Below are 13,075 nucleotides of genomic sequence, written 5' to 3'. Positions count from 1 at the left end.
ACTGGAATGGTGTATCCTCCCAATAGATTCTAATAAGTGCCAGGCACCCTTTCTTTTCAACACTTCCCTCTCTCTCTCTCCCCCAATAGATTCCCAGATAGGTGCGTATGAGATAAGAGTGTATGCATCCGAATGCAACATGCTGGCAGCGGTGCTAAAATTTAAAATAAAAAGATCAAAAGAAAAGCACCGAAAACAGAAGCAAGCTCTAGAACTTAATGCATTCTGAAAACCCGAGATAAGAGAACAAAAAATTCACAGGGTCTCTTATGTTATCCCTAACACGACTTAGGGCCCTAAACTCGTCGAACAAAAAGTTGGAGTCGGATGTTCGCGGAGCGCGCTGATTGGACGTCGGCGACAAAAACGCGAAGTCATCGTCGTGATAGGCCAATCGGTGCGCTCCGTCAACTTCGGCCCCAACTTTGTGTTTGACGAGTTTAGGGCCCATGAACTACGAAAGCGCGGATGTAAACGTGGTAGCGAACCTCCGAAGACAGCGCGCTCTGACGATGCACTTTTGGCGCCGTTTCATTGGCTCACTCGGATCGCGGCGTCTGCTGTGGTCTCGGTGATAGCGATCCTCCGAAGACAGTGGCTCTCTGACGACGCACTTTTGATGCCGTTTCATTGGTACCTTTCGTGTTACCGACGTGTTTTCGTACTTTTCGTGTCACCGACATGTTTTCGCTCAAGGACTTTAAAGGTCGACTGAACGATGAGACATGTACGGCTTTCGCCTTAATAATTAGGACAAAACACACAACAAAGGTCTCAACTAGTGTTGTCCAATTGATCTACCGATGAATCGACTAATGCTTTAATCGTGATTAATTTTTTTAATCAGTTAGTTGGTAAAATTTTGACGAACCAAAAGGAAGTAAAAGTTCAATGCTTTCACCACGCAGACCTGGAGGAGTACACCTATATGAAGTGCAAACTTTAAATGAAATTTTAGCGTAAAGTTAACTGTAGGGGCGAGATTTGTAACTCCAGATAAGTGCAGAAGGTTGCACGTGTCCCGGCCACTTGAACACTGTTCGGTTGTCCGTTTAGCGCAGCAAACTATTGTGAACTATGAAAGGAGGCCGCTCTTGCCGGAGAATATAAACGAACCTCTTTGCACCATGCAGTCGGAGTAATAATCTGGGAGTGTGTCTAACCTGTCCACGCCTACACTTCGAGGTTGATTCGAAATCAAAATTGTATACTGCGCCGCTTGTCACATCTTAAACAAAGGCATTTTTTTTAAATACATATCTTATGCATGGAAATAAAGGAGACCAATTAATCGATTGATTAATCGATTTAAGGGTGGCGATTAATCGCGTTTAGAGTTCTAATCGGCGCCCCAGCCCTAGCCTTAACACACTTTTTTTTTCTGTAACTTTTTGTTACCGGATTATTGGGTTTTCGCAACGTGGAAACAGATCAGTAATGAAGCTGTACGAGTTCTAAGAGACAATTTGGCATATAAGCGTTTGTACACCCCCTAACATATCCCGTTCTTTCATGTAAGTGAGCTCTCGGTTGTACGTCAAAACATCCCGAGGCGGTCTACATGAATCCCCAGACCTCCGCTGGGGCGTGCCAACTGCTCTTTGATGGCTTGGCACTAAATCCATAAAATATACTTTTACTTTGTATTTGTATCACGGCCTCTTTGTAACAACCCGTTGCACAGCTTGGCAAGGACGTACCTAAGGAAACCAAAGAAGATCACAACCAGGGTTTTCTGCCTGTCCGCTCCTACAGAACCCTACACTCATCATCCTTTTTTTTCTTTTTCCGTTTCCTCGAGGTAGTTACGGATGGAGAACCTATAGTTAGTCACAGGCGCCCGAGGAATGCCCTGTTGTTTTGCCAACCGATTTGTTGACTCGAGAAGCTCCAGGGAGAGGAAACGAAGGCACTCTAACCAGAGCCGTAGCCAAGGTAGCTAGCTCCTGTCCCGCCGGCTTAGCCGGGCCAAATGCTTAATCCCTGCCGGTTGTACAAGGAACGGACACACCCCCCGCTCGTTTCGCTCCTCTTGATCCCCGACAACGCCCGCCGAGTACGCCACCTAGCTTTCCCTGCAGCGAGGAACTACGGGTGGGCTGCGCACGGGCTTCCACGACCGGGCTCAGAGCCGGCCCACCGAGCTGGGAGCGGTAGTTTCCCTTCCAAAGCTAATTACCAGCAACTCTTTGGCAGGTTCACGCAGAAAACGGCGGAGTTGAACGAGTGCCGCGGAGCGAAGGAAGGGCCAAGGTAACTTGAGAAAAAGGCCGAATCGACCCAAGAGTACACCCAGAAACAAGAGCGAGCAAGCAATTTCCGCTGGAGCGCCAAACGCCACTGCGGAATGTTTGGCACGCCATGTCGCAGTGGCCAATCATTTATTCGGTCGATAGATGGACTGATTCGGATACTTAATGGACGATCCGAAGGTACAGCTCTGACTCGCTTTACAAGGTCTTCCAGAAGGACAATGAGGTGTCACGTAACTTTAGGCTGTTTGCTTTACCTGGCTAACGTGTGAACCAACTTTAGATGGTTCTACGAATTACGCCGACACGGAAACAACGTGAGGGACATTAGAAGTCAACAAAAATTACGTGGTCTCAACTGACTCGTGACACGGCTAAACGGATGGCCAATTAGCGTGAAAAATTTCATTCTTCCGTCCCACCTGACTAATTAATTTTTACCCCAAAGAATTTCCCAGTAACTGGATGCCGCTACCACAACAAAAACAACACGATTTTGAGATATTAACGCATAATTTAAAGAGTGCCGGAAGGTTATAGGACGGATCATTTAAAAGCTTGCACTGATAGAACGACTAATGGGCTTTGTTGGACGCAATCTGCGAACAGTGGCAGGACAGAAAACCACTTGAGCACGACAGGTAGTGGCGGTAGTTTACCTGTCGTGCTTAATATAGATAGCATCCGGAGGGCGGCGCGGAAGGTGCGCCTAAGTCGTCAATCACCACGCCCAAGTGAATAAGAAATTTCAAGCAGTAGAGAGAGGAAACAGCACGAGGGCTGGGACCAGTCGTCGTGAAGCCTCGGGGGGGAACATCCATCTCACTACACCCATGCAACTCGCGTACATTCCAATCTCGGACTATAGAACAAAAACCAGAATAAAAGCGTCCTCCTTGCGTGCGCGCAATACTGTTGGTTGCCGCCCGCGCGGGCGACGCCGGATTTGGTCACGAATGTACTCTAATTGTGTCGAACGACACAGGTACTGGACCTGGGTTTTAACGGAATCCGAAGCCTCCCAGACGACGCCTTCGCCAACAATCCTTTCCTGACGCTGCTCGCCTTGGACGGAAACCCCATGGCCACAATCCCTTTGGAGCCATTCAGGCATCTCAACTCCACTCTTAGAGGAATCAGCATCGGAGGTGAGTTCGATCATCCCTCAAACGAAAGCCCTCAGAGCCAACGGACGCTTTGCGATGACAGCCTTGTGTCGGCTTTGAGAAACTATGTGTATCAATGCACAATACTGACACAAATTTGCGTTTCAAGTTATATGACTACGCACCAGACTCATCAAACTACAAAATAACCGACAACAAGGCAGTTTCCGCTGAAAGGATTGTCCCGCTGCGTCATGCGAGACCAGAAAGCGGAACTTTTGTTCCTCGAGTTGATAGTGTAGGAAGGTGTGTATTGTGTCTATGAGCAGCTCTTTCGCAAGCACACGCAGCTCCGGGGACGCTCGTATGACACACCTGGATATTAGAAAGTTTTCCTGTTTTAGTACATTGTTCCGACACCTCTGGTAACGATACCCGATAACCACATGATGCATGCGCAAAGGCGTCGGTCGGCGGAGTATCGGGGTCTCGTTATTGGAATCATCGGCACGATCTACTAAAACTCCCTATTGACTGCAAGGCTGTTTTTCTTTTCCCCCGATTATTACTGCTGAAGCCCCGAGGCTCTCTCGCTCACTGTCCCGCGAGTCCGTCTAAAAAGATTGCCTAACATGAAGACCACATATATTCGCTGGTTTTTCACGACAGGAGCTGCCTCAATTCCGCAGTATGACGTCGCATACACGTGAACGTTTGTCAAGTTGGAGAAGAAAAGCGACGACTCGCGAGTTGAGAGCGAAAGGGGAATTCAGTTTGAATCCAGGGGTGTGCGAATAGCGTTGCATCACTCGTAGCCTCTACAACGCAAAGGAAAGCCACGGTATATCGGCTCTCTTTACAGTCCTGAAGCTAGATGAGTCTGCACTATTCGATCCGGAACGATATCTATCCACTCATCCCTATTTTAATAATTTCTTAATTATAAAAAAAAAAATCGCGAGTAAAAAAATTATTTGTGCTTTACGAACCAGTACTTCAGCAGAGCCGAGAACTGCGTATGCTCAGCAAACCGCTTCATGGCGGGCTATCAGAGATCGTGATCTCGCGACAGCCCTGCTGCTCTCCCGATCCTGAACGAAGTGCACGATTCACTGGACATTGGATTCCCCTGGCAGCGTAACAAATCATACAGCAAAAAAAAAAAAAAATATATATATATATAGTATGTTTATGTATTCTCACTGTGTCTACTTCCACGCTGATTCGTCGTTATTACGAAAGAAGTGATTTTCTATTCCATTTCACCACAAGTGCGAGCGAGGGAGAAGATACAAGAGCGAGCACACGCCCGTTCAAGGCACCATGCTCGTGCTTGTAGCATCGGCTTCGCTGGCACTCATGGTGATGCAGAGCAGATGTTAATTTTCTTGGGGAACTCGCCAAAGTGGAGAAGATACACCTAAGGATAAAGTGACGTCCACCTGAGATAAAGCACGATTTGCGCCCTCTAGGCCCGATGAAAAAAAAAAATCGCCTGGTTTAGGCATCGGTCCCGGGACCTCTCCAAGACTAGCGGAACGTTCTACCAAATGAGCTAACCAGGAGACAGCGTTGTGCACGTTCCTCCAAAACAGGAACAGAAGCTCGTTCTTCGTTCCTTCTCAATCTAATCCTGAAACGAATTCCCGGTAGAAGCTCTAATAGTTCGAAAAACGCGCTCCCGTAACAAAAAGCCTAAATGCCTACCAAATTCGGGTAAAATTGCACATATATAGACAATAAAGATACAAAAAAGAAAAATACGCCGTTTTTTTTTTTTTTTTTTTTTTTACTTTTGAAAACGTGACGAGTTTTTACTCGCGTTCCACCGACGCAAGAGGGAACGGCGGCGTTCCTCCGTTCCTTCTAAAAGGAACTGGTGTTAACATCCGTTTGCTCTACTGACGGCGAACTCCTGGTAAGCTGGATTTGTAGAGCGCTCCGCTATACTCCGTTCACCCCTTGCCGGATCAATCAACCGCATCCCTTTCATCACCTGACCCAGCTCTCCGCGCGTGAATATGAGCGAAAGCGTGATCACGTGGCGAAGTATCGACGCATGACCAGTTCAAAGCGCTCGTAGCTTCCACCGCAGTCTCAGCTTAGGGGTGAAAGGAGTCTTGGAGAGGTCCCGGACCAGGGAAAGATCCGCCGAACGAGGCGGACTTTTTCAGCAGCACACCTAGAGGGCGCGAGTTGCGCTCCATCTCAGGTAGAAACATATGGTACGAAAAGTGTATGGTGTGCTAACAAAAAAAAAAAAAAAACATATCTTTTCAGGTCCCTATTTGGAGTGTGACTGTCAGGTACGCTGGATCGCAGAGTGGATAGCAAACAAGGACCTCCAGGTGACCAGCCGAGAAAGGAACCCCCAATACTGTGGCAAACCGGACCACCTGAAGCGTAGAACGTTCGCGCAAATCGAGCCGTCCGAATTTATTTGTAACGTCACTACGACCACGCCATCAGTGACGACCCCCCTCGCCACTCCTACGCCACTTCCACCAGCGACCGAAAATGTCGACAGCTTCCCAGTCACAGCGACGCTAATAGTGGACCCAACTACAACCAGCTCGACGCCAGTGCCTACAACGAGCGTCGTCAACACGACACCTGTGCAGGAGACCACAACCGACGAAGAAGTATCCCCGTCGTCGAGCAAGTCGACGCCCGTGGCCGTCACCTTCCCTCCCGAGACCACCTACGCACCAGTACCGTCCCAGAGGTCCAGCGGCAATAAACGCTTGCGGCCTGTGGCGTCAGCGCCACGGAGTGAGGATCCGACGCTCAGCAGGGTTCCCGTAGAGCCCCGCATTGTAAATGCCCAGAGGAAAGATTCGGCTGTCGTCATTGAGTGGTATGCAGAGTCCTCTCTGAGCGTCCAGGTCGTCTACCGGCTCTTCGGCGAAAGGGCCTTCCGACGCGGGCCTACACTGCGGCCCGAGCAGAGAAAGCACACTCTACAGAACCTTCCCACCAACGAGTGCCTCCTGGTGTGCGTAGTCAGCTTGCAGGACTCCCAGGACATATCTGTCGAGAGCGTACTTCCGTCCCAATGCAAGGAGCTCAAGCTGGAACGGTACGTCATCGCACACCTCGACAAGATCATCATCGCCTCGTCGGCGGCTGTCTGTGGCATTATCATCCTGGCAGTCATCATTTTCCTCTGCTGTTGGCGCAAAAAGCAGGGCCGCGACAGCAGCTCCAAATCCCGACTCCCACCACCAACGTCCACTGTGCATCCGACCATAAAGACCTCGGATCATGAGTGGGAGACAGTGTCCATGTACAGCAGTCGCAGCATCCCTCGCGCGCGCATGTACCACGTGGACAATGTCAATGGTTCCGTTAACCAGAGCTTCGTCATGGACGACAACCGATCCCACATCTCCCACTTCTCGCATGTACCTAACGGTTATTCCGCCAAAGCACGCTCTACAGCCGATGGGCAATCACACCGATCCTACTCGCAGATGTCCAACAAATATCGAGGAGGTCTAGGCAACCCGGAAGTGCGCAAGTCGCAGCAGTCGCTGTCGGCTCTCTCGGGAAACCATTCATTCCTCGATGCACACGCTGGGCCACCAGGACGACTCCTGGCCAACGGCAAGAAGCGAGGGGCGCACAACGGGCGCCTCGCCTCGGCCAGCTCATTGCATTCACTCAACGAGTACGAGGCAGAATGGAATGGTCGGACGGAAAACTGGAAAGACAACGAGGTCGATATTTACGTGGGTCAGAACCACGTCGCGCCCGCTCATAGCAAGTACCACCACCGGTAAATGGACACAACACTACCGAGGGTGGCTGCAAAGCAAAGCGCGCCTGCCCTTCTGCAGCTTGAACAAGCATTCGCAAACTTCCTTGTGCATGCGCGCAGTCACAGCCGCATTAGCGACGGCGGAGTCACCGAGGCCTACGTGCGTCCACAAAGAGGTTCCACAAATATACTGCGGCGCTCCACACTGACTGCGTTCGACGCGGCCGCAACTTGTTGCCGGCAAAAAAATGCTATCAGTGAAGTGCCAAAACAAGAAAGAATGCGCCCGTTTCGTCGATACAGCTTTGAGGAACAGTGCACTGAGCTAAGGCTGAACTTTCAGAGCTTCTGGACAGGGGCATCTGGCGGTGCACACTCAAAAGACTTCTGCAGAGTGTATCCACGGGGTCGGGGGGACATCCATCACTGCGCATTTTTTTATTTTTTTTTTCTTCTTTTACCGCAAGATAATGAAAGAAAAGAAGAAAAAAGTTTTTTTTCTTCTCATTTTTTTTTCCTCTCTTTTTTATGAGTCAAATCCAGAAATTGAAACTAAGCCAATTTCGGCTGAAATAAAGGTATTAATCTGAAATCGGTCATATTATGGGAGAAAAAACAATGTAAAGGTGGCCGTGGTACAGGGCTCAGAGCTAGTCCGATAAACACACATCCCTGGTTATCTCAGTTTCACTTAACATGGATTTGGCTCATTTCGAAAAAAAAGAAAAAGAAATCAAGTGTTTTTGTGTTTGTACATTAGCTTAGCATTTCCAACATATACCCAAGTTTTTTTTTTTTTTTTTTTTTAGTGACAAAGTAAACATCAACACCAGAAGTAGCTTTTGCTTAGTCCTTTGTATTTGTAAAGATGTGTGTCTGATTATGGTCAAGCAAAAACAAAGGAGGCTGGCACACTGGCTTATTTAAATTCGAATGCAATTTGAACACTTAAATATATCTTTTTCCCCACGAGTCACTAGCGGCTCTCGGGTAGCCACATTCCCTAGCTGAGAGCATTGCATTAATGTGTATAGAATTTAGAACACTAAAAACGGTAACTTTCTAGGGAAACTAAACAATGTCAACTTTCTAGTGAAACTAAACAGTGTCAACTTTCTAGTGAATGAGGGTGAAAAGCTCGACTGTGCGTGAGGTTGCAAGTCCACTCTCGTCAAACACTAGCATGACACAGATGAGGAACTACAGCTCAGTAAATGACTCGTTGATGGGATGCTATAGAAATCTGCTGCGATGTCACCTGTATCAGTGATACCTTTGATTTTGCTGTATACTTATGCCTGTACTTCACAGTTCGCACACCAATCAAGAAGGATCCTGGTGCTTCCCGAACATAAGCACTTGTATAGGATTTCACTGAATTGAGCTCCAGAACGGGCTTCAAGTGCGTGTTGTATAAAACTGAAATCTTGCATCAGGGATATGGTTTAGTGAGGATATTCATGACTTCATTTCATTGTTATGCGCCATTCTCAAAGCAGCAGAGGTGCATCGGGTGTGAAAATGAGCAACACAACACCTGAAACTCTCAGTGCAACTCTCATGCTACGAGCTAAAAAATACTCTTAATTGTGAAAGCACTGTATTTTAACATGAACGGCTGGTTGTACATGAAAAAAAGAAAAAGAAAGAACTTTGTGGTTTTTAAAAAAAGAATCAATGCTTTTCTATATTGTGTATGTACATTAAAACAAAACTTGCCAACTGTATTCGTTTTCTGATTTCACCGCAGCGACCTTGCTAAAGTGATTCTTTAGAACAGGGGTCTTCAACCCCCGCCCGCGGAACTCTTCCGAGCGGCCCGCGGCAGGCCGCGGTCTTTCCAATGAAGCCCAGCGCGCGGCCCGCATTAGCAGACCCGCTGCTAGTGGCACAAAAAGAAGCGCGCGTGAAGAAACGGTGCTGCGACGCGCTATATATGCGCAAAATCATGACCAGAAGGAACGAGAAACTGCATCGTAACACGGGTCCCCTTGCCATCTCATTAATTGAACACTGTCATTAGTAGCATTACCATTTTTAGTCCTCTGCTTCATGTCGGTGTAACTATGTTCAAATTCCATTGCGTTCTCATGTACATTGCGCTTAGTGTCCTCTGTCACAACCATTGCATATTGCAGTATTAGTTTAATCTCTCATCAGACTTTTGCACAGCACGAATGTGCCGAATGCCTAGCAAGTTTTCTTGGTCACAGGTATTGTGTAATATCACAATTAGCTCAATATTAACTTTCAATTTCAAGTGTGTGTGTATGTGTGTGTGTATATATATATATATATATATATGTATATATATCTATTTCTCTGTTTGCATGCTTATCAAAGTGTGTTTACTTAGTTTTTCATAGTTTATAATTATTCTTTTTTCCCTGGTCCTCGAGAGTGCAACAGATCAGTAATCCGGCCCTTTATCCAAAAAGTTTGGAGATCCCTACTTTAGAAAAAAGAAACAAGAACATCCCAAAGTAGCACCCTTACGTTACTGCAAATGTGAAAGTCCACCACCTCGCCTGCACGTTCCCTGTTATTCTACAATATACCTGAATTATTCAAGTTTATTTAAAGGTCGACCTACAGAATCGTTTTCAGTTGGGAAGAAAACTGGTTCACAGTTTCCTTCTCTCCATTCCTTCTTGCACTCTTCTCTCCTCCTCTCCCCTCAGGAGCGGGTCTCTGAGCTACTCCTTGCAGAAAGGAGGAGGGTCTCCCTCTTTTTCCGAATGGAAAGGGGGAATTGAGAGTTTCCACCTTTCCGCTTGTTGGTCGGCCAATGACTTAAAGGGATACTTCAACGAAATTCGAAATATACCCGCCCTGTTCAGAAACAGGCTGAATATGATCCATAATATCCGTAAATGACAATACTACGTTTGTGTTTTGAGCCTGATGACTGTGTTTTTTGTTATAAACGGCCTACTCTGGCAAGCGCTTGGAGAGCAACCAGCGGAGAGCACGTGACATCCACCTCCATCGTGACGTATATTGTCTCCGGACGAGCAAAGCTGCGGTGAGGCTGACATTGAGAGGATGTCCTAGCGGCCCAGCTGTTCCAGTCATTGAAGCTGCCGAAGCACGCCAGCAATCGGCCCACCGCAACTAACCCCAAAGCTGCTTTTGTCGGAATTTCGAGTGAAGGGTTAATCTTCTATAATCTTGTAGAGGGACAATAGCGACGTCTGGGACACATAAAAGAGAGTCTCGGGGAGGAGGGAGTTCGTCCTTTCACTCTTTTTTCCTCGTGGCCGGAGCCGAGACAGGCGTCATCACTACCTGTCAAGGTTCCTAGACGGGAATTACAAACGAAACGTTAGCGACATCCACCAGGTGCTTTGTTAATCGTTTAATTCATTTTAAAATTCCTTTTCGCGTCTTTTTCAACTGGAGATTGGTGTGTCTGATGTTATACTGCTCCCTTGAACACGAATAGACCAATAAATAAGCGCTGAAATTTCGTTGCAGTATCCCTTTAAGCAGGGGTTTTCAAACTCTCCGATTTCGAGGAATGCCCATCTCCCAATTGACAGCCAAGGAATCCCTCCCAGTAACGGCAGAATAGACCATATGCAAAAAGAAGTGCCACCTAGTGTGCTTATGATCAATGATGAAGTTTCCGCCATATTGGGGGGGGAACCCGCAAAGTGGGAGTCGTAGATCCAAAATATGATCACATGATGCCAGTCCACTCCAAACCGGATGGTCCGGTTCACTGCTTTGGTGACGAGTTTCCCCAATCTCGCAGTCGACACTCTTTTCTTCATTGAACCGAAACTAAATAACAACCCGTACAATGTACGAACACATTGTCCTAACATCGTTCAAACCAAGTTGAATGCAGAATCACCTCAATCACGGATGAAAGATTTAATTTATTGACCTCAAAGGCATCTTATTGATGCATTACCCTCCAATACAGTGTCTCCAAATGGCACCATGATAATAGCTGGCAGGAATTTTGCATACAGATTATTAAAGGGGTAGAGAAACGAAATTCCAGCGCTCATTTTCTAGCTTGAATGTGTTGCATGTTGCACCCTTACCTCAAAAACACCAGTCTTCCGTTGACAGGCACAAGAAAACTAATTTTAAAGCTAAAAAAAAAACGATCTTTCAATGTGCACCTGGTGGATGCATGCGGAGCCTATTTGGGAGGTGATCTAGCAACGTTGGGGAACTTGCTACATAGTCGTGACATAGCTGATTCCTTCAGAGCAGCGCCGCTCTTTGGAATTCAACATTTTCCTTCATAGCTTCCCTCCTCAACTCACAAATCGCGCATTGCACCAAACAGTCCAAGAAGACGGAAAGGAGGGACTCTTTCTCGGACCCTCGTTTGTGCACCCGGATACAGCCATCCTCCCCCTAGAAGATTAGCCCGTCACTCAAAACTCGGACAAATGATGCTTTTCCCACCCCGTTCACCCCTAAGCTGACAGTGCTGTGGAAGCTACGTGCTCCTTGGGCCAGCCACAAGCTCGTCACCCCACAGGTATTTTGAACGGCTCGGCTGTAACACGTTGACGCTATTGACACCACCACAACGCTGACAACGCCACCACGGGCGAAGCTCATAACCACGCCAGCCTTGCTATGTCACGAATGCGGGAAATCCTTTCTTTCTGTTTTTGTTTGCGCCGGATATCCCCATGACGCATCGCGCTCTTCGTTCGCTTCTCTTCGTGCGCTTGCTCGAGTGCACCGTTTGAAACGAAAAATATAGCCAGTCGTTCAAAATACAAATGCGTGATTATCATTTGCGGTTATTATCCGTCATGCTTAACTTATTTCAGAACGAAATTTGAATATTTCTATTTTTGTTTCCATACCCCTTTAAGTGGTGCCTTGTTGCCTTGTCGTAAACAGTTAAGCATCAATGAATGGCTAAGTCTTCTAAAATAGTACTTAAAGTAGAACTTAATTTTACTTAGGGGCAGGAATAACCAAGGAAATTTTAGGCCTCGGGGAAACCTGGGGGGTACTTTGGAGAACCAGAGTTCCTAGGAATGCAGTTGAGAAACCAGTTTCTCATCTCGGGACTCTCTTCAATTTTTGAATATCCAGGCGGTTTGACTTGAAGAAAGTTTAAAGTTTCATTCGGGCAAACAAAAAATATTCTAATATGTTGTAATGTCCATTACAGTTGTGACATTTAAAACTGAAGCATCAGTTTCCACATGAAAGATATATAGTTCAATTTTAGAGTTTCATTACTGCTCCAGAATCTCGTAAGAATTTCCGAGGGATCCTCTCGCACAACTTTATACGGTTTCAATTTTAGTTTCATTACTGCTCCAGAATCTTTCATGAGAATTTCCCCCAAGGGTTTCTCTCGCCCAACTTTATACTGTAATGAGTTAAGTATTGTTTGTCACAAAGTATGATAGCTAGCTCAGCTAGTCAGCTCCCTGGCAAACTAGACGAAAATCAAAACGAACAATCTTGTTGAGAAAGTATATGTAGAATTTTACATTTGCTAAAACATGAGAAAACAGAAACCCAAGACAACATACCTCATTGCTCCTCGCTAGAACAAAATTCCTTGAGTCAAGATGCTATTTTGCAAAGGTTGACTGCCTTATACTTCTCCAGGAATAAAAAAAAAATATTCCAGAAGAGTCACAGCACTCCCTTTGTTGGTAAATGTATGATAACTGAAGTCTGCCGCACTATACCTTTCTAGACATAAGGATGTTGCCAATACTATTTTGAAAAGCCAATATCTCGAACCATAATCCACCACAATACTAATCCACAACTACTTAGATGCAATTAAGATGTTGACATAAACAAAATTTTCCTGCACAAATAGTGACGAAACACTGCTTTATGTTAGAGCATGGCATTGATGAAAATAAACCGAACATGCCTCCTGTAGCTGTGGGCTAGGCTTCATAGACGTCTACCACAAGAAAAATGCTGAGCATAGCAATAAACTGTGCAAA

At 46.5% G+C, this 13,075-nt stretch overlaps 2 protein-coding genes across 2 annotated transcripts in view; one reads left to right on the top strand and one right to left on the bottom strand.

Annotated features, from left to right (window-relative positions):
* Positions 1–8,845, top strand: part of LOC8034355 (leucine-rich repeat and fibronectin type-III domain-containing protein 3) — a 64,887-nt gene extending 56,042 nt beyond the window's left edge. Inside the window, exons 4-5 of the mRNA XM_029968476.3 lie at positions 3,238–3,400; positions 5,639–8,845. Coding sequence (XP_029824336.1) covers positions 3,238–3,400; positions 5,639–7,140 — 1,665 coding nt within the window. The 3' untranslated portion in view covers positions 7,141–8,845. The remainder of the gene's footprint in view (positions 1–3,237; positions 3,401–5,638) is intronic.
* Positions 1–13,075, bottom strand: part of LOC8034357 (rab3 GTPase-activating protein catalytic subunit) — a 284,365-nt gene that overhangs the window by 225,361 nt on the left and 45,929 nt on the right. The window lies entirely within an intron of this gene.

Source organism: Ixodes scapularis, unplaced genomic scaffold (assembly GCF_016920785.2).
Source record: "Ixodes scapularis isolate PalLabHiFi unplaced genomic scaffold, ASM1692078v2 PGA_scaffold9__187_contigs__length_104089568, whole genome shotgun sequence".
Taxonomy (NCBI): Eukaryota; Metazoa; Arthropoda; class Arachnida; order Ixodida; family Ixodidae; genus Ixodes; species Ixodes scapularis.
Note: the sequence above shows the minus strand (reverse complement) of the source record. Positions and strands in the feature narration are given on the sequence as shown.